Here is a 27,940-nt window from a genome sequence, read left to right as displayed (position 1 = left end):
ACTTTTTTAATTATTAAAACAAGTTATGATGAAAAAATATGACATGGGAAATATTACCTCTCAAAAGAAAAAGTAAAAAGACATGCATATGAGATGTGGAGCTCTGGGTGAGTGTCACGTCACAAACACACACACACGCACACACACACACACACACACACACACACAAACTGAAGAAGGAGGAAGAATAAACCATCTGCATGCATCTCTTTTCATCTGACGTGTGTTTTAACCCTCGTGATGGCGAGACTGAGCGAACACGGGATCCGGCTGAGCTCTGTGTGTACTCTTTCTTTTATTCTCTAAAGTCTTTTCTCGCACACTACGATATACTACATACGATGATTATATTGCGTAATGTTGTTTTTATAGATGAGCCCGTCGTACCTGGAGAGCAACTCCACCAGTCACACATGGCCCTTCAGTGCGGTCGCGGAACTCATCGGTGAGCTAAACACTAATGCATTCATCTATTCGGAGGAAAAAACTCAGGTTTTGTCAGGAACTGGCGATGCTTTCGGTTTAAACTTCCGCGAATCTCATAGACAATAAATGCGCACATCACTTGTGCACCTGTCGCAGCTCTTTTAAGGCAAACTACAGTAGCCTACCTTATAGATAATGTTAAAACGCCACACGCATAATGCATTTTGCGCAGATAATAGTGTTTTGGATTAAATGCAAGGTGGATTTAATCACTTCAAATGTCTTAATGCGTTGCCCTTGATAACAAAACAGCATAGAGCAACACGTGTTGTACTACAGTTTCGTGTCCCAGTGAATGCATAAGCTGATTTAGTTCGGGTGAAAACATCAACAAAGGAATAATGCAAAAAGGAAGTTGCATTTTAAAGATGCATGAACACTTAAAAAACAATTGTCAATAAGTTCACTGGTTTTGCTGAAACTATATATAGTTTTCAAATAAAGACGAATGAAAAGATCGCGTCGCTTGTGTTTGTGCAGCGTGTTGAACTATATCTGCGGTTTCTGCAAGGACTGATAGATGGTTTATGGTAAAGGCTGATGGAAAAATGTAAAGCTTTCAGGATCGGATCTCGGTACCGTTAGAGACAGGAAACTGCGTTCATAACATTGAGATGATGGTGGAAATATTTCTAAACGTGTTTGTTTTTGATTGCTTGATGATCAAGATTTGAGGTTGAACAAAATCCATCTTAATATTTCTGCAGTTTCCTCTTGACGCTCTTGTTATCGGCTTGTGTGTCTGTTTTTAGGTTGTAGGTTGTAGGTTATATTTAAAATTCTGCCTTTTTGCAATGGCTTGTAGTTTAATTAAGAGTAAACGGAAAGTTGCAAGAAGCAGTCATGTTGCGCATGTACACTAAATAATGCAGTTGCACTCAAATTTGATGAATTTCTTTGCATGTGTGTGTTGTAGATAATGCATCTGACCCAGGCGTCACAGCCAAGAACATCTGGATTGATGTTGTGACGGTCAGAGAACAATTGTGCCTCAGTTTTATGGACAACGGGAGTGGTATGACGCCCAACAAACTGCACAAAATGCTCAGGTGTGTGAAAACGGACACAAATGATGCCTCGAGTCTTGTTGAGAAGAGAGACATTATTTGAAGAGGAATCTCTCATTTTCTTCACAGCTTTGGATTCACAGAGAAAGGCTCCAGTAAAAGCAGTCATCAGCCCATTGGCGTGTATGGAAACGGGTTTAAGTCGGGTTCGATGCGCCTGGGCCGTGATGCTCTGATCTTCACAAAAAATGGCGGCTGTCAGAGCGTGGGCATGTTGTCTCAAAGCTTCTTACAGGCTATTAAAGCTCAGGCTGTGATCGTACCCATTGCCCCGTTCAACCAACAGACCAATATCCTTCTGTTCAATACAAAATACAGAGTTTCAACTCAAGATTCGAACGTTTTTCTGTTTGATTAACCCTCTTGTCGTGTTCAAAAACATTTGTGTTTGGGGTCAAACCCGACCCATACTGGTTTTCATACAGTTTGCGTAAACAAGAAATCATCTATTCTAGCTGTTTAGAGACTAGATTATAAAGTATAACATTTGTGAGAAACTTTGCACATGCATTCATGAACCTAAATTAGTAATAGCCAACACAATAAAAATAGAAGGTAATAGTAAGACAGTTTTTGAAACAGTATTTTTTGCAGTTTGAAAAATCAAGTGTGAGTCAAATACACAACAGAAGGGTTAAAGAAAAAAATAAGATGCATGTTTGTTTTGCATGCATATGCTTGTACTCTATGCATACAGACTATAGACTGGATCTCAATTAAAGTCCTCGGGACCTACTGTTCTACACATTTTGGCTAGGTTTACACTTGGCATTAACATGCGACCCTGTATCCAGATGTTGTCCACATACCAATTCAAAAGACAAGTGTAAACGCTCTTCTGATTGGAATTTTATCCGATCAACATGTCCCGGTCCGGAGATCTTAGTGTAATATAAACATAACCTAGCAATCGAGTCTGCATTCACATGTTGATGTCACGCAAAACCCGGCCCCTTCTCTCCCGAACAGTCAGAAGACTTATTTAAAGCCAAGTGTAAACGCAGTATGTCTCTCTTAATGGAGCCCTCTCCTAATGAGCTGATGATTTGAATCAGGTGTGCTAAATAAAGTATACATGCAAAATGTGCAGAGCAGCGGGCCCCAGGACTGGAAATTGAGAACCAGTGCTGTACAGTAGACTAAATGCATGTATTAGTTTTGCATGTACTATATGCATTTAGACTGTAGACTGATTTCTCAGTGGGAGAAAACATTGGCTTTAACTCCTGTCTCACAGACATTGGTGGTAACGGAGGATTCAGAGGCGAGTCTGAGAGCCATCCTGAAATATTCTCTCTTCCAGAGCATCTCTGAGTTACAAGAGCAGTTGGACTCCATTCAGGGCAAAAAAGGAACCAAGATCCTCATCTGGAACATCCGCAGGTCTGTCATCTGCTAGATTTCAAACTACTTTACCAGAGTTGCATGGATGAGGTCAGTCGTAGTGAAAGATGACGTTACACAGAAAATGGAGACGGGAGAACCATTATGTTCTGTGTCATCATTAATTTGCATGTGATTTAAATGTTGCAGGCAGGTGAGTGTACTGACTCTGTCACAACAACACACTCCTGATTTGTGTTGGTTTTGAATATTACCCTGAACTGCTTAGTTTAACAAATCAAGTCGTTTAAACCCTCCGAAAAGCATGTGATTCTCTCATCTCTAACAAATAGCCTATCGAAGCAATCAAATATGCAACTGGGAATTTAATAGTGATATTGTATATAGTGTTTATTTGTGTTTGAGTACATTTACAAGATTTTATCTCAGATATATTTGGAAGCCTGCTTCCGCTATGGAACAAAAATGTAATAAAGGTAACTGTGACTTTTTTTTTTTTTTCTATTTCACAAGAGAAAAAAATTCAGAATTGCGAGATACATTGCAAAGAAAAGTGTCGGAATTGTGAGAAGTCACAATTTTACACACACACACACATACACACAAACACCAAACAGTGAGATGTAAACTCTGAATTAAGAAAAATGGTCAGAATTCTGAGTTTATATCTTGCTTTTCTAAGTTTACATTCCACAATTGTAAGTTTATATCTCAAAATTCTGAGTTTATATCTTGTAGACCTGTTTCTCAGAAATGCAAGACATTTTCATTCTCGAATTATGAGCGAAAAAGTTGCGACCTTTTTATCTCATTCTTCCATGGGTATCAGTGTTTTATTTTACATAATGGCCATTTATTTTATTTTTTTGGTTTGTTTTAGATGATTTTTTGATCGATGTTTATTAGCCACTTTCTTACTAGAATAAATGCAATATGCAAGTACCGTATTTTCCGGACTATAAGTCACACTTTTTTTCCATAGTTTGGCTGGTCCTGCGACTTATAGTCAGGTGCGACTTATTTATCAAAATTAATTTGACATGAACCGAGAGAAATTAACTAAGATAATACATTACCGTCTCCAGCCGTGAGAGGGCGCACTGAAGACATAGAGCGCCCTCTCGTGGCTGAAGACGGTAATGTTTTCTCTTGGTTCTCGGTTCTAAATGAATGCAACTTATAGTCCAGTTTGACTTATATATGTTTTTTTCCTCATCATGACGTATTTTTGGACTGATGCGACTTATACTCGGGTGCGACTGATAGTCTGAAAAATACGGTATGTTTTATCTGAAACTTACAAAATGTTTCATTAAATACTAGTCGCTTAGGATAAAAAGTGTCCGACAAACTCTAACACTTTTACATTTGATAAATAAAAATAAACATTCAAAAAATTAAAATAAATAAGAAATATAGTGAGTGGCATGATAGTTTAATGGGGTTTCATATATATATATATATATATATATATATATATATATATATATATATATATATATATATATATATATATATATATATATATATATATATATTTTTTTTTTTTTTAAAGCAAAGACTTCTCTCTCTTTCTCTAACTGAATGCAAAAATATTGAATAGGGAAATTGTTGTATTTAAAAAACAATTTTACAATCTTCTCTGACAGAAATAAAGATGGAAAGCCGGAGTTTGACTTCGACACAGATGCAGAGGACATCCGTCTGCCGGAGATCAGATCAGAGGAGACACAGGCAAAATGGAGGAGAGATTTTCACAAGCAACGCAGAGACAGTAACGACGTCCCTGAGATGGAGTTTTCTCTCAGAGTGAGTGAGAGCGAGATGGCCAACAGACCGAGAAACTTCCTGATATTTATAGCCTGTGGTTGTTTTACAGTGTAAATGCAAATGTGTGTTTTAGGCGGAGCTGAGAGAATGTTAATACAGTGTCGTAGTGTGAACTTATTGAGAATTTGAGACTCTAAAGTAACTTTGGTGCAGAGATAATGAGCAGAAACCGTCCGAGTTAAAGTCTTCAAATCATACTACCTTACTGTTTACTTTTTCCACTGAAGTAGAAAATGTTATTTGTAATTATTTCCCTCAAATGTAACTACCTTCAAATGTGAAATGAGATTATAGTTTGTTTTTCCATTACAGAGGGCTTCACCCTGAAGTTAGCATCAGCCTGATTCCCTCAACAGAAACCCAACAGAATTTTCCCATTGGCTTTTGTATTTTATTATTATTATTATTATTATTATTATTATTATTATTATTATTCAGAAAATAAGCTCTGAGACCAACAAGAGTTTGATGCATTGTGAAAATCTTCACAAATTAACACGACTTTAATGAATTTTGAAGGCTAAAAACTTTTTTTTTTAATGAATAAAAAAGCTAAACATGGGCTACAAGCGAACTACACCACAGTAACATCACATTAACTTCAAAGTCAGTTGAAGAGTTGTTTGCAAGAGTGTGACTGAACACGATGAGGCCTATCTGTTCAGTGATGTTTAATGTTCCCTGACATCCTCTGTAGGCCCAAAAATTCCAGCTAACTACCTTTTTCAAGACAAGTACTTGAAGTCACGAGTGGTTCCACTGATTTATTTTGTCATAGAATGAAATTATCTTGAGCTTGTGTTCACCACAGACGTGGTGACCAAAGACGTTCAACCAAAAACTTGTTTTAAAACCCACTGAATTCAGGAAGCATTAATATGCAGATCGAGTCGTTTGATAACGTTTGATAGGTGCCTTTGAAGATCAGTGGAATTCATAATCGAATGGCTATATAAACACCAACACAAATATAATTCATCTGTCTGTTATTCCAGGCCTATCTCAGTATCCTTTACCTGAAGCCCAGGATTCAGATCATTTTGAGACAGAAGAAAGTCCAGACTAAGCTGATTGCCAAGAGTTTGTCCATGATTGAGAACGACGTCTATAAACCTCAGTTCATCGTATCCTTCCACTTCCTTGAAAACCTGAGTTTATCATTTCAGCCTGTACTCAGTGATTCAGTATCACTGAGATACTATTATAGTTTTAGAATTATTTAGAATTAGTTTTTATTTTAGTATTTTATTTTAATAAATTTAAAATTGATTCAAATTTAGATTTTTTTTATTGAACTTGTTTTTTTTTTTTGTAACTTTTACTATGTTTTTTCCCTCATCACCCCCTAGTCAAACTCAGTTTGACTCCCAAGTGTTTTCTTTAAATGCTGCCGCTCAGAATGAGAGAGTGAAGATAACTTTTGGATTCAACCCGAAAAATAAGGAGCACTATGGAATTATGATGTACCATAAAAACAGACTGATAAAGGCCCATCAGAAAGTTGGCTGCCAAATCAAGGTACTGGATCCATTCATGTGGAGAAATCAGGTATAACCGGGTCCACACATAATCTGCACATGCATTTCATGTTGTTATTATTAGCTTTTCCACAAAGATCTCCTCAAAATCAGCACAGAAATGCTGAAAACTTCAATAGATTATGTCTGGGCCTGCTTATAACTTTACTCCAGATGACTTAAACAATAACTGTGCATTTTCATTGTGCCTCATTTTGACTCGTCACTTCCTGTCTCTCTCCTTCAGTTGTCAGGTCAAAGGTCAGGGGTCGGGGTCATCGGAGTAATTGAGTGTAACTTCCTCAAGCCTGCTCATAACAAGCAGGATTTTGAGTACACCAAAGAGTACAGGTGCATTTTCAGCAACTTGTCACAAACTTTACCCTGTGGCGCTACAGCAGCGCCGTCTGCCTCTGATAGCATCTCATTTGAATACAGGACTGACGCTAAATTCAAATCTTCTGACTCAGAGAAACGAGCTTTGGTGAAACTCAACATTTTGTTGTACAGCTGATCGTAATAATGGGTTTAAGTACAGAGTTAACAATATAAGTCAAAGAGAGTTTATTAAAAAATAAATAAAAAAGTTGTGATCAAGTAAAATATTAATAGTAAATATTACACAATTTAGATATTTTACTCATAAGTATTTATAGGGGTGCCAGTAATTGTGGCCAACATGCATTGGAGAAAAAAAATAATAATAATGAGATTTTCCTCCTACTTTCCTTTGTTTTATTTCATAGAAAGTTTCGAATTTTGTGACGTTTTCTGAATGAAAAATCGAAACCATAAACGATGCAGATTTATTTTCACACCTGCCTTTGCACTTATGTTCACCAAGGGTGACAGTATTAGTGGAGGGCACTGTGTGTGTGAAATACAAATATGTTTATGAAATGTATTTCATAAATGTATTCCTATATGATTATATGTACTATTTCCATTTTTATCTTGTTTGCTCCTTTTCTCATAGACTCACGCTAGCTGCTCTTGGTCTCAAACTGAATGACTACTGGCGTGAAAAGAAGGAAAAGAAAGCGAAAGAAAGAGCATTTCAAGCCTTAGAGAGGAAAAGCAAAGATGGCGATACTGAGGAAACGGAGGAAGAGGATGATGAAGAGGAGGAAGAGGAGGAGGAAGAAGAAGAAGTGTATGATTGTTTTCCTCGAACTTTTCACACAACAGTGTTGTTGTACCTGCTTTGTTCTGTTGGTGAGAGTTTATCCATCTGTCAGTCAGAGATGGCCAGAATAGCACCGTGGGTTTGTGGGTAAAAAAAATGAAAGATGGTGCAACCTAACTTGCTATAAACTGTCTATTTGTCTGTTAGACCACAGAGCTTGCACATAAATGCATCACAGAAAACACACACATACAAAGCATCTTGTGATGGCAAGAGGTTGAGTCGTGCTGTTAAATGCAGCTGGGCGGCTCTAAGAAACATGAAACTGTTAATCACATGGTTAAAGCAGTAGCGTGGTTTATATCTGTGATGTCTGCGAGAAAACCAACAACTACTAAAACATGCAGTGCACATGACTGATCAACAAACAAATCTGAGGTTTTTTTTTTTTTTTTAGATTTGCAAAAACTTAACATCAGGTTATGAGGATAGTTTTCAATCACTATCATAGGAGAAACTGGATTTTGAAAAGTCTGCTGTAGTGAGGACTTCTTTTTTAAAGGCCAGACTGTAGCTTTGCATCATCCTGGTTTCCTCAACAAAAACCCAACGGTAAAATGCCTTAAGCTTGTGTCAGACTCTGACCTTTTTCAGGCGTTTAACCAAAAACCCATTGACTTCATGGAGCTAGAATTGCTACGATGATAATTTCCAGGTTTTGAGCTACAAAAAAAGCATATTTACTGTGGCAGTCTATGTCGCCTGCCTCTGACAAGTAATAGCAAGTATTAAATCATGGTTTTGAAGCTGAAGTCAAGGCTAGTGTCTAGTCCTAGCTTTGTTTCAACTGGAACTACATCAACATATGAAGAAAAACTGCTCCTGTCAAGCTATTTCATGGGCCCCCAAAATATATAAAAACTTTACACGCAACAAGTTGAGCAGGTGTGTTAATGGCTTTCTTGTATCTGAAGGGACGTGACGTGGATTCAGTGTGAAGACTGTTTGAAATGGAGAGGAATCAACACTCTCCTGTTTGCTGGAAGCGTTCCCGATCCGTTCAGATGCTGCATGCACCCGATACCACGCTTACAGTGAGTCCATCCCCGTATGATTACCCTAAATTAAACTGGCATGTTTAGAATGCAGTACTACGGGTTATATTTGGACTAGAGTATGTATTATATGTAAAATTAAACAAGTTTTCAGTGTGAATGCAGTATCCAGATGACCCGATATTACAGAATGTGGCATTAAAATTGCTAAATAACAATATTTGTTTCAGAGTTAACTGGATTTGCTTGCTGTATTATAGTGCACAGTTTCCAGTAAAGCAGTACCCTAGTATTGCATACCAAACACACTGCTTTTCTTCACTTATTATTCATTCAGACTGCCTGGAGTAAAACTGGCTTAAAAATAGAAAATAACCATAAGGAAAAGATACCTGGATGGCCGAAATGCTAATTTCCTGAAATGCATATTGCATATTATCCAGTTTTTGTATTAACTTTCAAAGCGTGTCTTATTTATTCTTGTGCTTTTGTTGCGTAGGAGTTGCTTGTTACCAGAGGATACGGATGAAAATGCTGAAGTTAAAACATCCAGCTATGAAAAAACACTCAAAAAACAGTTAAGACAGTAAAATTGTCTCTGCACTGCAAAAACATTGTACATTTCACAAATGATGAACGGCAAGTAAAACATTGAATTGAACGTGAACTTTTGAAGCAGAAAGACTGAAATGAAGTCCAATAATCTATTTATTTATAACTTGTGATCACAAGCTTTATAGTAATATTGTGGCTCCATATTCTGAGATTGGAGTATGAAGGCATGCAGTGTTAATGTGTGTTTTGTTGTGCGCAGGGAACACGCCACAATCAAGAGAAGAGGAAGATCTCTTGAGGTATTCACCTCTATTTGTGTTTCAGATGAGGAAGTACTAGTATCTCAGGACAGGAACTTGGGTTTCTGACTCACGAGTGTCAGGGTGTGCTCGCACTTGCTGTGGGCTTGTTGACTCAGTTGTGTGTGTTTGGTCTGTATACATTATTTCTGTAGGTCTGCGTGTGGCCGTCTTCTTTTGCATGTGGCAGACATGACAAATAATGCGTACAAATATGAATGTGAGAGCTTTGCCTATGCAAACATAAAATGTGGGGGTGTGTGTGTTAGACTGTCATTGTTGGCAAAACTGCAGTATTTTGATACTGCAGTTTGCCAAGTGACCCAATAATTCATACTGAAACTACAAGTAGGCTATCCTTAATAGATTATTTGTTTAATGCATTTACTAGATGCATTAACTATATTATATAACTATTATATAATATAGTTAATGCATCTAGAAATCACACAGTTTTATCAAAAAAAAAAAATATATATATATTTTATATAAGAAAGTTTTAGTAGTTGGTTCTGATGGCTGCAGTTCATTGTGGCCATACAGAGGCATTTATAGACATTACCTACATTAATGTGAAATGTCACTTCTCATTTTGGTTTTGACACATTGATCTCACTTGAGACTATAATAAGTGTGTGTGTGTGTGTGTGTGTGTGTGTGTGTGTGTGTGTGTGTGTGTGTGTGTGGTAGATGAGTAAAAGCCCAGTGCGTCCTCTCTGTCGAGGACTATCTGAACCAGCATCAGAGAGCAAGCAGGATGAGGTCACCGTTATAATGACGACAGATACACAGGATGCAGGTGAGGATGGAGTCAGAGTCGCTGTCACAGAAGAGGAAGAGTCTTCACCCTCCCCAAGGTCTGAAAGAGACACAACTCAGTATTTACATGCATTAAAGAATCACTTTTGCTGTTGCTTATCTTTGCTTGATGCATTGCATTGAACATGTTTAACAAATGTTGTGCTTCTGTGTGACAAACTATAATATTAAAGTGGGTGATAGAGTTACCTTCAAGTGTGACTTTAAACTAGATGCGTTATTAATTAGGACACTTTTAATGTGTTAAAAGTTTAACTTACAGGTCAAGGTAAGGGGTGCTATACAGCAGTCAACAATTGAAGTGGATCAAAAGTTAATCCAAGTTGTCCTAAGACAAGAACGCATTTCTGCTTTAAGGTTTTCAGACAACTTTGATGAAAGGTTTTTATCCACTTTATATGTTGACTAGTGTGTGTGTGTAAAAATAAGTGTAAAAATTGAATAAATATATTGAATTAACGTATTAAATGAATAACTTATTAAAAGTAAATAATTTGCAGATAATATTTTACAAAGATTAGTTTTTTTTTTTACAATATAACTGGGTTTTTATACATTAAAAGCTAAAGCTGTCTTTATACTTTATTGGCTCCTGCATAGAAAAAAAAAAAAAAAAAACACACAGGTTTAACTAAATTTTAACTAACTTTGCTCACTGATTTTATTTTTAGAAAAAGAAGGAAAGAAACATGCTCAGATATTGAAAAGGGTACTGAGTCCCCAAACCATGCTGAAGCTCCAGACCTCCCATCTGAGGGAGAAACAGAAACAGTGGACAACATGCATGAAGGATCGGAGACAAACACCAGCACATCACCAGCAGCAGATCCGGTGACTCAGGAGGACAGTATTCAGCCTGAGGCCACGTTACCTGAAGGCTCTTTCGAGCCCCAGACGTCTCAGGGGCCACAGATGGCCAAAGATCAGCCAAGGATTCCCCCTCACCCTCTCACACCACACGCCTCCACAACCATGGCTCAGACAGTGGTTGTCACTCCTCTCAGCCGGCCTGGATTTCAGCCTGTGTCCCCATTGTTGGCAGACGGGTCGGACCGGGCGGCTCTTGCTCAGAGACTGGCTCAGCTGGAGCGGGAAGCCAAGAGGCTAAAAAGAATTCTGGGCATCCGTGAGCTGGAGGTTGCCATGGTAACAGAGGCAGAAGGGGGCGGGCCTTCTGAGGTCACCATGGTTGATTCGGTGTCATGTGAGCAAAATGCGGAAAGATTGAACCCAATGTCAATTGAATCAAGGAGGGAGGAGCTTTCTGTTTGTCAGGTGAGGTATATACAGTGGGGATCGAAAGTTTGGGCACCCTTTGCAGGTTCTGTGAAAATGCGAGTAATTTTCAAAAAATAAGAGAGATCATACTAAATGCATGTTATATTTTATTTAGTACTGTCCTGAGTAAGATATTGTACATAAAATATATTAACATTTAGTCCACAAGACAAAATAAATGCTGAAATTATTAAAATAACCCCACTCAAAAGTTTGGGAACCCTTGGTTCTTAATACTGTGTTCTGTTACCTGATGATCCTCGGCCTTTTTTCTTATTTGTGATGGTTGTGCATGAGTCCCTTGTTTGTTCTGAACAGTTAAACTGAGCAGCGTTCTTCAGAAAAATCTTTAAAGTCCTGCAGATTCTTCAGTTTTCCAGCATCTTTTCATATTTGAACCCTTTCAAACAGTGACTTTATGATTTTGAGATACATCTTATCACACTGAGGACATTTGAGGGACTCAAACACAACTATTTAAAAAGATTCAAACATTCACTGATGCTCCAGAAGGAAACAAGATGCATTAAGAGCTGGGGGGTGAAAACTTTTGAACACGATGAAGATGGCCAGATTTTTTTTATTTTGTTGAAATAATTTTTTTTTTCCATTTAGTTCTGCCCTTCGTAAGCAACAGAAGATACTTGTATGTTTCCCGGTGCACAAATTAAGTACAATTTACCTTGATCTTCAAATTCCAAAAGTTTTCACCCCCCAGCTCTTAATGCATCTTGTTTCCTTCTGGAGCATCAGTGAATGTTTGAATCTTTTTAAATAGTTGTGTTTGAGTCCCTCAAATGTCCTCAGTCTGAAAAGATGTATCTCAAAATCATAATGTCACTGTTTGAAAGGGTTCAAATATGCAAAGATGCTGGAAAACTGAAGAATCTGCAGGACCTTAAAGATTTTTCTGAAGAACGCTGCTCAGTTTAACTGTTCAGAACAAACAAGGGACTCATGCACAACCATCACAAAACAGAAAGACAGTCGAGGATCATCAGGTAACAGAACACAGTATTAAGAACCAAGGGTTCCCAAACTTTTGAGTGGGGTTATTTTAATAATTTCAGCCATTTTTTTGTCTTGTGGACTAAATGTTAATATCTTTTATGTACAATATCCTACTCAGGACAGTACTAAATAAAAAATAACATGCATTTAGTATGATCTCTCTTATTTTTTGAAAATTACTCGCATTTTCACAGATTCTGCAAGGGGTGCCCAAACTTTCGATCCCCAATGTATATTTGTACTTCTGTACAATAAAAAATTATTGAGTGCACCAATTGTTGTGAAGATCGATATAATAAGCAATTTCGCATTTTTGCCTATTCTGAATCCTTGCTTAAATCCATATCAAGTGTATATCTCTTAATTCGTATTTATTAAAATGTATTATATTTATAATTGATTTCATATATCAATTCAAGAGCTGGGATAATATAGCTTTATTTTGTGACAATATAAACAATTACACTGCCAAGATTTGTTTTAGTAATGCCTTGCATTTTTATACTGTATGTATATGGAGCAGAAAATCATGATAATATATATATATCCAATAGGGGTGTAACGGTACACAAAAATCACGGTTCGGTACGTACCTCGGTGTTAAAGTCACGGTTCGGTTCATTTTCGGTACTGTAAGGGAAAGAAATGCAAACATTAAACTGTAGCACTTTATTTTACAGTCCTGTTCCTCATGTACATACTATGTACTTATTATAGTAATTACAATAACTATGTAATAACTAGGTACTAACCCTGAACCTACCCCTAAACCTAACCCTACCCCATGTAGTTACCTTAGCCCCTTTCACACTGCCATTCCGGCAAATACAGGGGTAAAGTGTTCCTGTAATTGTTCCCTGGTCGCTAGATTTGGCACTTTCACACTGCCAGTGATGACCCGGTATATGTGCGTGCTTTCACACACAACCCTTGAAGATCCCGTAACGACACGTGACATCAGCGCGTGACGTGTAATGTACGAGTCGACAACGCTTGGCACGTTATACTTTAACTGAAGCAAGCAAACGATCTTGGCGTCAGCGCGGAAAGTGAGGAACTCACTGATCTCTGCTTCATTACAGTTTGCACATGTGTTTTCGTCGCGAATGTTGATCTTCCTTCAAAACAGCCGGTAAAAGAGTCGCGCGATAACGCGCGTCATCACTTCGATACGGAATTAGATCTGGCTTTTGTTCACACAGCGCTCGTTCCGGATCGATTACCGCAATGTTACTAGGTCCCCGACCCGGGTTCGATTCGGTAATCAATTCCGGGACGTGGTTGCTTTCACACAGAAGGCGACCAGGCAATGTTACGGGAATATTACGGGTCCGACGTGCAGTGTGAAAGGGGCTATAGTGTTACCAGAACTTTCTTAGATAAATACACTGTAAGTACAATATATGTACATGAAAGTACACGTACTGTAAAATAAAGTGCAACCCATTAAACTGCAGGTTGGTAATTACTATAAACTTTTTTTTAACAATTTGTTTGCACCTTTTTTAATACTTTTTAATAAAATATATATAAAATAAAAAAAGAATAAGAAAATGTTCACACTCGCGTGATGCCTTTTGAAAGCCTTAGGTCGGTGACACACTGGCATATTGCACCTGTCAAACATAGTCTATTTTGCCATCAATACTGTTTACGGTGTCCTTTATCAGTAGGCTTTATTTTTATGCTCAACATGAAGTATAGATATTGTTGTCGTGAAGACAAGATCCTGGTCTGTCTGCGGTCTCCCTCTATGTCACCTACAGTAATAGCAGCAGAACGCCAGCTGCGTCAGGCACAATTCTGGTGTGTAAAGACACAGAAAACGCAAGGCAGCCGTCACGCAACTGACACGCAGCAGAAACGCCACGCTCACGCCACGCATCCAGTGTGTCACCGGCCTTAGAATCAGCTGCAGGGCGGGATTTGCACTGAACGCGGAGACTTCCTCCACTTAATATGTTCGTTTGGAAACATGAAAATGTTCCGCACACAAAATATTGCATTCGGTACACACGTGCACCGTACCGAAAGCCCTGTACCGAAATGGTCCGGTACGAATACACATATCGTTACACCCCTAATATCCAATATTGATATTATAAACAAGCAACCGTACTTTGCTATAGTATGTATTATGTGTTTGTATGCAGATAAAAGTAGGATGTACTATATATCCCTCTTTTAATATTGTATATTACTTGGCCAATCATATGTAACAGAATAACAAGCAAGCAGTTGAGATTTGATATGTAGTACATATCGCTTGGATATAGCAGTTGTATAATTTGTTATTAATGGTGTATTTGTTAATACATTTTATTTATCATGGATTTTGAAACCTAAAAATTTGGTAACAGTAATATGTTTGGTAAATCACTAAACCTTTAACATCAATAAGGCACTACGTATGTAGTAGTGACACCATATTGAATATACGCCATATTTCAATAGTACAAAAAGTAATAATTTTAAATCCTTTTTAAATACCCTCAATCTGTAGAAATCAGAGGAACAGGCAAACCGGCCACCATCCAGTTCATCCCCCATCCAGCAGGAGGCAAAAACATGTCCGAAAGACGAGCTGTACTGGAGTAAGACATTAGCCAAACTCCAGAGTGAGAACCAGACGCTGCTAACTGATATGAACGAGCTGAGAACGGAGAGAGACCAACTGCTGAACCAAGTGAGACAGACAGAGAGAGACAATCAAGACAGGAGAGACCAGAGCACCAACACACCCAGCCTCACTTACAACAGGTGTGTACGGCTGGAGAAAAGAGCTAAAAAAAAAAAAAAAATCAAATCTAATTTTACCTTTTCTGTCTACCTTGGGAGCCCAAACATCTCTTAGAGTTTTAAGAGAAAATGGCAATAAATTTGGCTAGTGGATTTTGCCTGTTGGGCCACTCCCTGTGTGCACGGGAATATAAGGCGACAGCGTGCATCCATTCATTAGATTTTTGTTTCAGAGCCAAGTAATTGAATAAAAAAAAGCATTTAGACTTCACAAAGCCATTCATCTGCTGTGTGTGAGGAAGCTGTTCTGGTTGGTGGTATATCACAAACAGCGGTGTCCCTTTCAGTGATTTCAGTGTTGTTACCACAGTTGAATTGGACCCAAAGTTGACGGCCATGCTTGCCTCGAGGAGCGTCATCTCTGGCTCAGCTTGGTTGAGATGGGAGATGTTTACAAAGTGCATTTTCTTGACTCTCCCAGGCTGGCCTGTGCACCAATGCTGTTGAGGGCCGTGCCCTGTACTTCTGGGCAGTACAACAGCAGACTAAGGCCATACAGCACACAGCAGAACGCCCTCCTGCATTCTCCACACCAGGTCAGTCCCCTGTGTCGTATCCGGCTGCTAAATCCTGAGGAAGATGATGAAGTCGCCCTGACACGGACAACCCGGAGATGTGGGAGACTGCTTATCAGGAGATGGTGAGGACAGCACCGCTACTTCCCCTGGAGGAGGGCCGGGCAGAGAATATTTTTCTTTCTGTTCTGCCATTGGCTCAATGGCCAGCAGTAAGCACACTGTCAAAGAAAGAGCAGTTTCCTCTCTGGCAGACATCTGTCGAATTGTGGGCTGGGCGAAACCTACCACCATCACAAGGTTTTACAACCTTTGTGTAAAGCCGGATTCTTCTATTATGTTGGGTAACAGGTAGCCAGACTATGTCAGACTTTGTACTTCTGTCAATTTCAGTTCGCTTCTGTACTCAGTCTGAGATAGCAAACCATCTCCCAGTTTTCCTCCGGCTTCAAACCACCCCGCCAATCAACGAACAGAGGGTGGGCTGAGAGCCGTGACAGACGCTAAACTAAGCGCTGAATTTAAGACTGTATTTTAGGGAAATCGCAAACGACAGCGGACACGGAATGTTATTAGCTCTGTTGTGGAGAATATTCCTGGCATTTGCCAACTGAAGCCCGAAAAAGAAGATTGTGTTTCACATTTTTAATGGAGGCAATTTTGAGGCCCTACTCCCAACAGGTTTTGGGAAAGGTTTAATTCATTAACAGTTACCGATTGCCAGCAAGAAACTGCAGTGACAGGATTGTGATGGTGTTCAGGTTGTGGCATTTTCCATAGACCCCTAACGTTGTCAGGACATAACTCAGTGACCAACAGATAAGAAACATCTCAGTTACGTACATAACCCTTGTTCTCTGACCACAACCTTAAGTCACTCACTGTTGCCAGGACAAGTTCTCGGCTCCTCAATGTAAAACCTGAGTTGATGCGTGCTGTCGCTTTATATACCATGGTGTATATATATATATATATATATATATATATATATATATATATATACGTGTGTGTGTACAGAGACTGCCTCTGTCAGGGATCTAGGAAGGAGGACCCAATTGCAGTGAGATATAACAAGAGTTTATTGACAAAAGACTGATAAAAGAGGGTGGTGAAGTGCAAAAGATACCACAACAGGAACACAAACAGGAACAGCTAGGGAAGGCTTCAGGAAACAACTGGCAGAATATTTTGGCAACAGAGGGGGCAGCAAAACCAGGCTGATACAGAAAACCACACAAGGCACCATAGAGCAGAGCTCAGACACTTGTTGACCACTGACTCGGAGATCGACCAAGTGCCAGGCAGGTAGAGCCAGGACAGGACACACAGGAACTCTAAACACAAATTAAACTCAAAACAAAAAGGAAAAACAAACCAATAAGGTTAAGTAACAATAAGAAATTATAATTTAACTAAAAGAATAATTAAAACAAAATCAAGAAAAAACTAAATATTACAAATAAAAACAAGAACAAACAAATTACTAAAACAAGTAGCAAGACAAAAACATAGAACTACAAGGGCACAAGACCAACCAGACAGGTAGACACAAACACATATTCAGACAGAGAGGGAGAGACCACAAACCAGCAAACACAAAAAGGTAAGGTGCACTATAAATAGGGAGGAAAATACACGAGGGACAGGTGAGCACAATTAGACCAACTAAGCTAACAAGAGGGTGTGGTAAACAGGAAACAAGGAGGAGGGGCTAAGGAAGCACATGGACAAGGAAAACAAGGCCATGTGCTGAAACAAGACATAGACACAAGAAAGAAAAACACAAGACAAACAGTGTCAGTGCAAAACCCTGACAGCCTCAGCGTGCATAATCAACTAGCCAATTTTAAATGGCGTTTTCCCTTAAATTCAGAGATGATTTGGCACCCCAATTAGACTCCTAATGTCGTCATGACATATTGTCTTCGTTCCGATGAAGGGTTACGTACGATATATATATATGTGTGTGTGTGTACAGTGTGTGTATATATATATATATATATATATATATATATATATATATATGTGTGTGTGTGTGTACAGTGTGTGTGTGTGTGTATATATATATATATATATATATATATATACACACACACACACACACTCAACCTGTCTTTTTCATTCCACTCTGACAGCAGTGTGACATTGGAGAGGTTGCGATCTATCCGTCAGAATGTGGTTGCATTGTTGTCTTCCATCCTACCGAGCCTGGATATGCAGGGAATCAGCTACGACACGACTGATGTAGACAGCATCCTACAGCAGATCATACAGGCCAACAACCTGTGATCCTTCAGCCGCATTACAAAGCAATGGCTGCCTTATCACACACAAGCATTTGTTATCAACATACATGTATATATAACAAAATTCATCTGAAACCAGACAGAAGGCAGAAGTTTGAAGGACATATTTAAGACTGCAAAATTGGTGCATGGAAATAACAGCATTAAAAAGGTCTCTTTTTTTTCATAAACATACGTTTTATTGCAGGTTAAAGCTACTATAAATTTCGCACACACATTCAAATAATTTATATTTTACATTTATATAAATCGCATGCATTGATCGGACCAAAATGCCTCCTGTCTCTCCAGTGCTGCAAGTCCACAATCGTGTCACAAACATCTGAGGTTTCACACAGACACTTCATTGCTTTCATTTCAGTTGCATTGCTCGTAAATACACGCATCTGCAGGTTTTTAAAGGAATAGTGCACCCCAAAATTTAAAATTACCTAAAATGTAATGTACCCTCTGGAAATGCTAGATATAGAGGAGTTTGTTTGTTCATAGGAACAGACTTGGAGAAATTTTGCAGTACATCACTTGCTCACCAAATGATCCTCTGCAGTGAATGGGTGTCGTCAGATGAGAGTCCAAACAGCTGATAAAAACATCACAATAATCCACACCACTCCAGTCCATCAATTAACATCTTGTGAAGTAAAACTGTGTGTTTGTAAAACATTCAATTCAATCAGTTATTGAGGCAGTTTAACTGGCTTCCGGCCAAAACACAAGTCCATAATTTTGCTTCCTCCACTGAAAAAGTCCATCCCCTGTTGTCCCCGCACATCAAAATCCACCCACATATTTATTTAGATCCTGATCTGTGCATATTCCTCACCTGATTAAGACAAGACAACTTTTTCACTGGACAAAGCATGTTATGGATAGAGGATTTAACGTTCATGTGAATCACTTGTGCATTATTGTGATGTTTTATCAGCTGTTTGGACTCTCTTTCTGAAGGCACCCATTCACTGCAGAGCATCCATTGGTGACCAACTGATGTAAAGCTACAATTTCTCCAAATCTGTTCCATAAACACATAAACTTGTGCCTTTTGGATGGCCTGGAGATTAGTAAATTTACATTTTTGGTTGAACTGTTCCTTTAAGAGAGTTTAATACAAACATTTTTAGTATTATTATCTTTCTATAATTATTAATTTTCTATAATCTTTTAAAAGTGACTTTCAATCCATAAATTTAACCACTGATGATTAAACTTAACAGGTCTAACTTTGCAAACGGATAGTAATGCAACATTTCACAGAGTCATTGTCCTGCTATACAGTCATTTTAATTACAGAATAAAAGTCATCAGTGCTTTATTTTGGAATTTGTTTCTTGGCACATTTCTTTCAGTCATGACTGTGGGTACAAGGTAAATGAAAAGACTAAAAACGCTCAGATTTTCCATAACTTTATTTTTATTACATAATATTACACAATACTGCTTTCATGACAATAAGTAATTGCAAGAAACTTACAGAAATTGGAACTCTCCAACAAGAGAATAGCAAGTAAAGATTCACTCCTTTTGCAAAATGCAGGATGAAAGTGGAAACAGTGTTAGTTTGTGCATTGATTAACAGTTAATTAGAAACACAGTGAGGTGAAGTCAGTAAATTCACAGGTCATGTGGCAGGAGCAGGCGATTCATTCACATTCAGATTCAAATGACAAAAGTGCGTTTCATAGGGCAGATGAACTGATGCTTTAAATCAATGTGACCAATTTTTTAAACATTTTTTATATTTTAATGCATCAGTGATTTACTGCATCAGTGATTCTCATTTGTACTGGTTCAAATGTCTTCCTAATTCTGCCATATTAAAATCATGTATTAAAGCTCTTTAAACATCTGATAATTAATACTGAAGTCTTTCAGGATTTTTTTTAAGCCTGAACAGGCTTAATTTAAAGCTAATTTGCCTAATACAAAAGCAACTGTTAAAAAAATCACAAATATAGCACAGAAACCAATTACAGGTGACGGTATAAAACAAAGCAGAGTGAAACATGACTGAAAACAAACCAGAACGATCATTGCACGATTTGACGATAAAACTTCTGATATAATAATGTGATATGCAACTATTTACAGGTTATGAAGCTCAACTACATCTGATTAAATATAAGTGTCCAGACTCATTCAGTCAAGTGATTAAAGATCAGGATGAATAGGCCAAGCCTGTGCTTAAACAACAGGTTCTAGTTCCATCTCAATGTACATGCTTTAGAATAAGTTTTTTTGTTTGTTTGTTTGTTTTTTTCATGTTCTAGAACATCATGTTATGGCTGAGAGTTTTGAGAATAAAAAAAAAACTACTGTGTTTTCTCCATCTTCATTTGATATAAAGAAAATTTTACTTTTACTGCATTCCGAAATGAACATAACTGGGCCTCATTTATAAAACGCAAGCAAACATTTTTAACTTTCAATGATTTTACAGAGAGAAAAAAAACTAATATTAAAAAAATAATAATTTAAAAGTTATGATAATATATATAATAATGTTTAACTAAATACGAACAAATATTTTGTAAATATAATTTCACAAAGATATGATTTTTAATGCAACAATGTAATGCATGCTGAATGTTTTCTTATTTAAATCAGCACGCAATGCATAAAACATTTACAAAACATTAAATCAATGCAAATGCACTGAATTAAATTCAAGAATTTATATATGATTCAATTCAACAGTTTACATGATTTCCTTAATTTTAATTCAGTGCATAAACTTACAGAAAAATATTTCATAATAAACAATTTCAACAACAATTTCACATGAATGTTTTCTTTCAATGCCTTAAAAGATTTATAAAACTAAATTGATGCACAAAATGTAATTTTTTTTACAAATCTTAAATGCTTAATGTTAATTCAGTGCCTCAATTTACATATATTTATAAATGTAGTTTGCATCATGCATTCAATCCAATTCATGAAAGTTTCATTTATCTCAGTGTGACAATTCATGTACAAATGCCTTTTCGAGTGATTTTCACCAATTCGCTCTAGTTGAGTTTCATGAATGAACCCCAGTGTTTGTACTTGCTCATTCAGGCCTGACAGCAATAAACATTTTTGGAGAATAAAAGAGTAAAAATTCCGGCTTTATGTGGTAAAGGCCATTACTGTGCTAAATTAATTTGCTACATTTTTGACTGCATCTCTCAGTATGGTTTGAACGACTAAGATAAGCCAGCGCTGTATCACTTGAGTAGCTTCTAGTGATCAAACATCTGAAAGAAACAGAACTATGGTGCGGTCCTCGCAAAACACAACAACAAACAAGTGCAACAGGGTCTTCGACCAACTGATGCATCTGTTCACTTCAGTTAAGGCAATGACCTACTTAGAAACGGTAAAGCGGATTTTTAACACACAGAAACATGGCTTTGAACCAAGGCTAAGAGACTGTTTCCATCTGAGGGGTTAAAGTGAATCTTAGCAGAGCTATGAGGTGGATTCTTCACCAAAAGGACACTTCTTACTCCCAAATACACCGAATATATCCAACTATAGCACACCTGCAAGAAAGCATTAGTGATGTACACCGTAGTGTGGGATATTTCACCCTGGGACGAGTGTGCAAATCAAATATTTTTGCCGTGATGTTTCATTCTTTGATCTATTTGAGCCGAAGCATGGGCCACATCCCATAATCCTCTATTCCAGACCTGCTAGTTGATGCATTCAACCCATCAAAACCCCTATGTTAGAGTGAACCTTGGTTACTGCATCTAGACTCCAGAGGTTATTGGTATAGAAAGCTGCTGGGATGGATTTTAAACACTATTTGTTTGACTATGACACAGAAGTATAAAACTCCCATAGATAGTAACAGGACATACACACACACACATACTGTATGCAAAACAAGAATATGTATGTGTTTGTGTTCTTATGAGCATGTCAGTGTGTGTTCAGAGAGAAATCGTGATCGCTTGACGTACTTGTCTGTCTTTCCACGGCTCTCAGTGACTTGCATGCCGTTATTTTGTTCTGGATGTCATATTTTTTCTCAAAGTAGTCGACCAGCGATGTTTCCGTCAGGAACGATGCTAAGACCTGCTCAAAGGTGATCGACCAATCAGCATCCGGCAGACTGCCCCGCCTCCGATCCACCACGTCGCCGCTCGGGCAGCCAATCAGCACCGTGTCGTCAGCGATGTCCTCGCACTGCAGTGAACCAGCACTCACTACAGAGTAGGACGAAACAGACGTGTCGTCTTTGGCCTCTTCGTCGGAGCCGGCCGCTGTTGGAGGTGGCGTCTCCAGCTGCGCCTCGGCCAGGGCCTTGGAGACCAAAGACTGTCCGGATCCTCCCTCCCCGGACGAGTCCTCCATCTCCGGCTGCAAAGCATCGACTGCTGAGGCCAGCTGGACTTCGGTTTTCTTGCTGCCATTGTTGGTGAATTTCTTGCCCACTTCTCCGATGCGCAGCAGGAGACTCGCCACCGTGGCGATGCCGTGATACAGCTCCTGCTCCATGGGATCTTCACTGAACATGTTGTAGAGAGTCTTACACATCTCAATGAACTGCTCCTGTAATTGAATGACCACACAAAAATGTGTTGTAGCCTTAATACTCATGTTCCGTTTCAATAGGTTGAAAATACACTGCAATTAGGGCTGCACGATATTGGGAAAAAATTACATTGCGATATTTTATTTTTCTGCGATATATATTGCTATATGCGCGCGAGAGAGAGAGCGTGAGAAAGAGCGAGAGAGAGAGAGAGAGAGAGAGAGAGAGAGAGAGAGAGAGAGAGAGACCGTCTAAAATCAACACTAGCGATGTCTTGCTCTCTCTCCCTCGCACATATTAATCAATTAATATTGATTAATATGCTCTCTCTCTCTCTCTGCCCTGTCAAAACCTTCACTCTATGATGGTTAAGCTGTGCAATTAATCCGCAAATCACATTCGTCAAGGGCCGGGGAGCAGCCCATACTGGCCCGTACATTTAATGAATAAAGGATCAACTATGACAACCTACATCGCACATCCTGGGATGTGACTATCATGGATTCGTACATCGCGATATCGATGCTTAAACGACACATCGTGCAGCCCTAACTGCAATACTATACTGATATGATATGATTGTAATTAAAATATGTGGGTGTGAGGCCACATTCAGTTGCAATGTGAACCTACACTAGCCTACATTTCTTTCCCAACAAATGAGAGCGAGATTAGTGAACATTGGTCACCTGATTCATCCGAGGCAGATCTTTGATGCTCTCCTTCTTTGGCTCTTTTTCTTTGGCCCACATTCTCAGATAGTACTTATAGTCCTTTGGCTTCTCCTCTGAAAAACATACGACATTGCCATTAAAGAAGTAACCGGATTTAACAGATTCCTTAATGGAGTCATCAAAAGCCAAGTATTATCACCTTTTCTCTCATCGGTGTCTGCGGCCGCTAATGCATCTCCTGCCTCCTTCAGCTCCTCACCTGTTATGACATTAATGCTGCGTTAATAAACACTGACATCGTCATGCCATTTAGCCATTATCCTTTTAAAAGAGTTCACCATAAACGTTTCGTGACATCAAACCCATGGTTAAAAATGAAAAGAACCCCACAAGATGATATCAGGTAAAAAGTCAGATGGTGAAAAAAGACTGGAAAACACCAGAACCAACAGAGTTAGTGAAGAAGAAGAAAAAACTTTACTGACAGCATCATCTTACGGCCAAAAACACCAGAGAGCGCACTCGACATGACAGACAGACACAAACCTGAGGTCACTTCCTGTGCCAGGAAGTCCATATGAGACAGGAAGGGAGGATCTGATCAGATGAGAAAGAGAGAGAGAGACAGAGAGAGAAGGAGAGAAAGAAAGAAAGTGTTAAGAGTTAAAAGAGAAAATGGGGGGGGGGGGGGGGAGACATCAAATGAGGAAAATAAAGAGTGAAGAAGATTAATAATTAGTTATCAGCCAGTAAGCCTGGACCAAACCATCCTCAGGCACACGCAGGGAGATCACAGAAGTTCAATACAAATAAACAGAAAACTAAAAGAAAGTATTAATAACAGTTCAATATGTCCGGATTTGTTTGGAATTAATTGAATATTCTCTCATATACTGCTGAAGGAGTTCAAAACAAGTGAAGCTCTATCAGTAGTGCTGTAATTCAGCCCTCCAAAGCATGTTGTTGTTTAGGTAGTAAAGGTGTCTCATTATTGTACCCTGTGGCATGTCATCGTCAGTGAAGAACTGCGCGGCCTCCAGCGCTGACTCTGCCTCTTCTGGACACAATGCTTCAGAGAGAGAGACGAGAACCAAGAAATGAACGAATATATCAGTGATATGCTGTAACACACCCTCTTCACAAACAGACAAAAATAAACATCTTGGTCTAATCTTCTCTACAATCTTCCTAACACACACAATCCAAAACAACAGAACGGCCACTTTCTCACTTTGATAAACCTCACACACACACACACACACACACACACACACACATTCACAGAGTGTTTGCTGAGAGTAGCGATTTGGTTTCCTCACAATATGCTCATGTCTGCTGTTCACTAATGTCGCTCACACACAGTTCCTTCATACTAATGAAAACACTAACAGTGTTCCTCAGAAAACTACTTCGTATTTCTCTTTCTGCTTACACGGTTCCTCTCTTTCCATGGCCTGTTTAGTAAAGTCTCTGTGACCGTGAACATACCAGGAGGCAGGTGAAGTCTGTAGAGGAGTTTGAGTTTTTCCGTCATATCTCCATGACACATTCCACCTGAGAGACGAAAACAAACCAAAAACTGTTATGATGATGATGTTGAGAAGCTTAGAACTGTTATTTCTTTCCTTGAAGTTGTTGTTACACAATACATGCAGACTAACTTAAATTATCCCTCAATAATTCAACCTTCTTTTTTCTATAAGTATATTTCTAATATACCATTTCCACCAAAAAGTGTTGCAAAGTAGATTCAAGATGTTTAATATAAGTATAATATAATTTAAATCAATTTTTGACTCTTTGTAACCATATGAACAGAACGCTATTACAACATTTTCATTCACACGCACCAATATAACAATAAATGCATAATAATAAACAGCAATATTTATATTTACCAAAACATAACACACACACTATCGTTCAAAATTTAGGGATCAGTCCGTTTTCATCTTTTTTTTTTTTCTTTTTTTTTGAGAAATTGATACTATTATTTACCAAAAGTAAATAGCAATGCATTAAAGTGACCATAAAGACATTTATGTTACAAAATGTTGATTCTTCTAATTAGAATAAATACTGTTCTTTTGAATACTGAATTTATGTTTATTTTAATAATCCTGGAAAAAAAAAGTGTCTTGAGAAGCAAATCATCATATTCAAATGATTTCTGAAGGATCATGTGACACTGAAGACTGGAGTATATCATATAATCATATAATAATTGCTGTTAATAATGTTCATCATCTGGTTGACTACGTCTTGTATTAATTTTTCTGAAAAATTCATATGCACATAAACTGACAATCACCACTTATAAACTACTACTAAATATTGTAGAAACGTAATTTTCTGTAAAGTTGCTTTGCAATGATTTGTATCGTAAAAAGCATAATACAAAAAAACTTGAATTGAATTAAACAGAATAGAGTAATGATGCTGAAAATTCAGCTTTGGTCACTAGAATAAAGCACATCTTATCATATATTCAAGTAGAAAATTATTATTTTAAATTTTAACAATGTTTCACAGAACGGTGACATCGTAATTGAACTTTACCACACAGAACGCTTTCAGTATTGAGTGTGTGATGCAAAAAAATTTCTTTACTTCCCAATGACCCATTTCCGTGGTTGAACTGAACCCTATGAAGAGGCTTTTGAGGTCTCCGACTGCTGGGCTCTTATCTGAAGCTGTAACAGCTTTCACATGACTCAAACTCTGACTCGATCGGTCTACAAGCTGTGGTGTAGATGCATCCACTCACTGAGTCCGGTGACAAACTCTTTGAAGTTGATGAGAGAGTCTTTGTTTTGGTCGAGCAGGCGGAAGAGTCGCCCGGAGAGCGTGTTGGTGTGAAGGCCACAGCTCCAGGGCGCCAGAGCGGAGAAGAGCTGAGTGAACTGGCCGCTGTCGATGCGATACTGCTCCAGATACGGCAGACTCGGGTCGTGCCGCTCCGCCGCGGTGCTGCTCGCTCCCCAGTAACAACTCATGATGTGCTTCGCCTGGAACAGACACAGAAATACCCTAGCATTCACACAATTTCACAAACTATATCTAGAGATGCATGGCATGACAGTAGTTACCAAAGACATATACGACAAAATCATACATCTTTACAATCATCCAATTAGACTGCTTCAAGAAAATCACCAAATGAAAAGCACCTTTCTGTAAAATATTTAACCACTGGTTCATTAAAAAAAGCATTACCACATGGTTATTTAATATTTAGACAATTTTAATTACATTTCCATCTTTATAGATAGATAGATAGATAAATAAAATAATAAATAAATATAAAAAACTAAAATATGTAATAATGACAACAATAATAATAATAATAATAAAAAATAATAATACAGTATTTAATATTAATAAATACATATATAATAAAAATACTTAAATACTTAAAAAGAAAAACTAAATAAACAACAACAAAAAAATTATGCATTTATCTTACCTTAAAAAGAACATACAATTCTTCCAACTCCTCAATACTGAAAGCGGACTCGGTCATGATCGATCTAACCTAAATATTACACAATAAAGCATAAATGATCACGTGAAGAGATTTAGAATTGTGAAATAAGTAGGGATGCACCAAAATGAAAATTCTTGCCTCAAGCTGAACAAATTGACCCACTGGGCCAAAGGGCGATTACCGAACATGGTTTTTCGAGTTTTTCCCTCATGTATTTTGGCATAAAAATAAATAGCCAAAATGTGCTTTTTAATGTTTTATCTTGCTTTTCAAAGAAAAAAATCAATTACAAAACAACAATTTAAAAAACATTTAACACTGAACATTTTTAACATTCTAGCAGACATTATACCAAGAAAGCACAATTAAACTTAAAATTATTAAATTAGTAAAATAATGTTTTTTGGCCATCAGACCCCCATCTTGAATCAGGCATGCATTTATTTTTTATTTATTTTTACTGAACAATTAAAAGCAGCCTTCTTTTAAAGCATTAGAAAATATAACAGATCCCAGTTGAACACTACGTCTGAATGTTATAATAAATGAGCTATTGTATAAATTATTGTATATTGTATAAACAGAGCTATTGTAACGATTATTATCATTATCGTCTTTTTATTTTATTCTACAGAAATTACAATAACAGTAAAATTACAATACTAACATTTATGAATGTCGATGGAGTTTCCCAACTTTCCATGCTTTTCCCCAACTTTTATTTTGGCAGAAACACGCAGGAAGACCTCAGTGCTTCTTTTTGTTGACAACAGCAGATTTATAAATGAGTGCCTAAAACACCCTTAGCTGTTATAAATTCACTGTAAACCACGGCTTCACAGGGCTTATTGCTTTTATAAAATGGTTATTCCATATATGTAGCAAATAAAGTGTAATGATATAAATAAAAAACAGTATTCTTCCACCAAACAATGTAGCTCCTCAGAAACCGTTTTTGGTTCCAAAAAAGTGGTTGCCGAGCTACACACAGAAGTAAACAAAGGTGAATATTTGTAGTGTAATTTACAACATCTTGGAACGAGACTCAGCCAATCAGAATCAAGGACCGGAGCAATCCGTTTTATAAAACTGATTTTTGCATCTTTCTCAGATAGTTTTAAATATTTCCACACTGCAGACATGTGTGCAGCATTATAAAGAGTGTGCACCTCTCACTCTGCGCTGGCTGCTATTTGATCAAATCACGTCATTGTTCGGTACTTTCACGTATTCTGCCTTAATCTCAG

The 27,940-nt window shown here is 37.9% G+C and overlaps 2 protein-coding genes across 3 annotated transcripts in view; one reads left to right on the top strand and one right to left on the bottom strand.

Moving 5' to 3' along the window:
* The first annotated feature begins 138 nt into the window (after positions 1-138).
* On the top strand, positions 139-21,523 carry LOC128027719 (MORC family CW-type zinc finger protein 3). Its single transcript, XM_052615543.1, has 17 exons — positions 139-279; positions 373-445; positions 1,403-1,535; positions 1,623-1,844; positions 2,790-2,936; positions 4,547-4,706; positions 5,723-5,851; positions 6,126-6,245; positions 6,492-6,595; positions 7,221-7,397; positions 8,345-8,464; positions 8,925-9,002; positions 9,240-9,279; positions 9,970-10,136; positions 10,770-11,373; positions 14,891-15,147; positions 17,837-21,523. The coding sequence occupies exons 1-17, from the start codon at positions 241-243 to the stop codon at positions 17,988-17,990; spliced, it is 2,724 nt and encodes a 907-aa protein (XP_052471503.1). The 5' UTR covers positions 139-240; the 3' UTR covers positions 17,991-21,523.
* The window catches only part of LOC128027718 (TBC1 domain family member 9B-like), a 25,733-nt gene continuing 17,191 nt past the window's right edge, over positions 19,399-27,940 (bottom strand). The window contains exons 16-23 of one of the 2 annotated variants that reach the window (XM_052615540.1): positions 26,673-26,741; positions 25,974-26,214; positions 24,695-24,760; positions 24,204-24,275; positions 23,753-23,803; positions 23,406-23,465; positions 23,222-23,319; positions 19,399-22,549 (exon numbers count right to left, since the gene is read on the bottom strand). In XM_052615540.1, the coding sequence (XP_052471500.1) occupies positions 21,917-22,549; positions 23,222-23,319; positions 23,406-23,465; positions 23,753-23,803; positions 24,204-24,275; positions 24,695-24,760; positions 25,974-26,214; positions 26,673-26,741 (1,290 nt within the window). In that variant the 3' untranslated portion in view covers positions 19,399-21,916. The remainder of the gene's footprint in view (positions 22,550-23,221; positions 23,320-23,405; positions 23,466-23,752; positions 23,804-24,203; positions 24,276-24,694; positions 24,761-25,973; positions 26,215-26,672; positions 26,742-27,940) is intronic. The other variant, XM_052615542.1, reaches the window with a different exon arrangement.

The sequence above is a fragment of the Carassius gibelio genome, chromosome A14, assembly GCF_023724105.1.
Source record: "Carassius gibelio isolate Cgi1373 ecotype wild population from Czech Republic chromosome A14, carGib1.2-hapl.c, whole genome shotgun sequence".
Classification (NCBI taxonomy): Eukaryota; Metazoa; Chordata; class Actinopteri; order Cypriniformes; family Cyprinidae; genus Carassius; species Carassius gibelio.
This window is presented reverse-complemented; position numbering and strand designations above follow the sequence as displayed.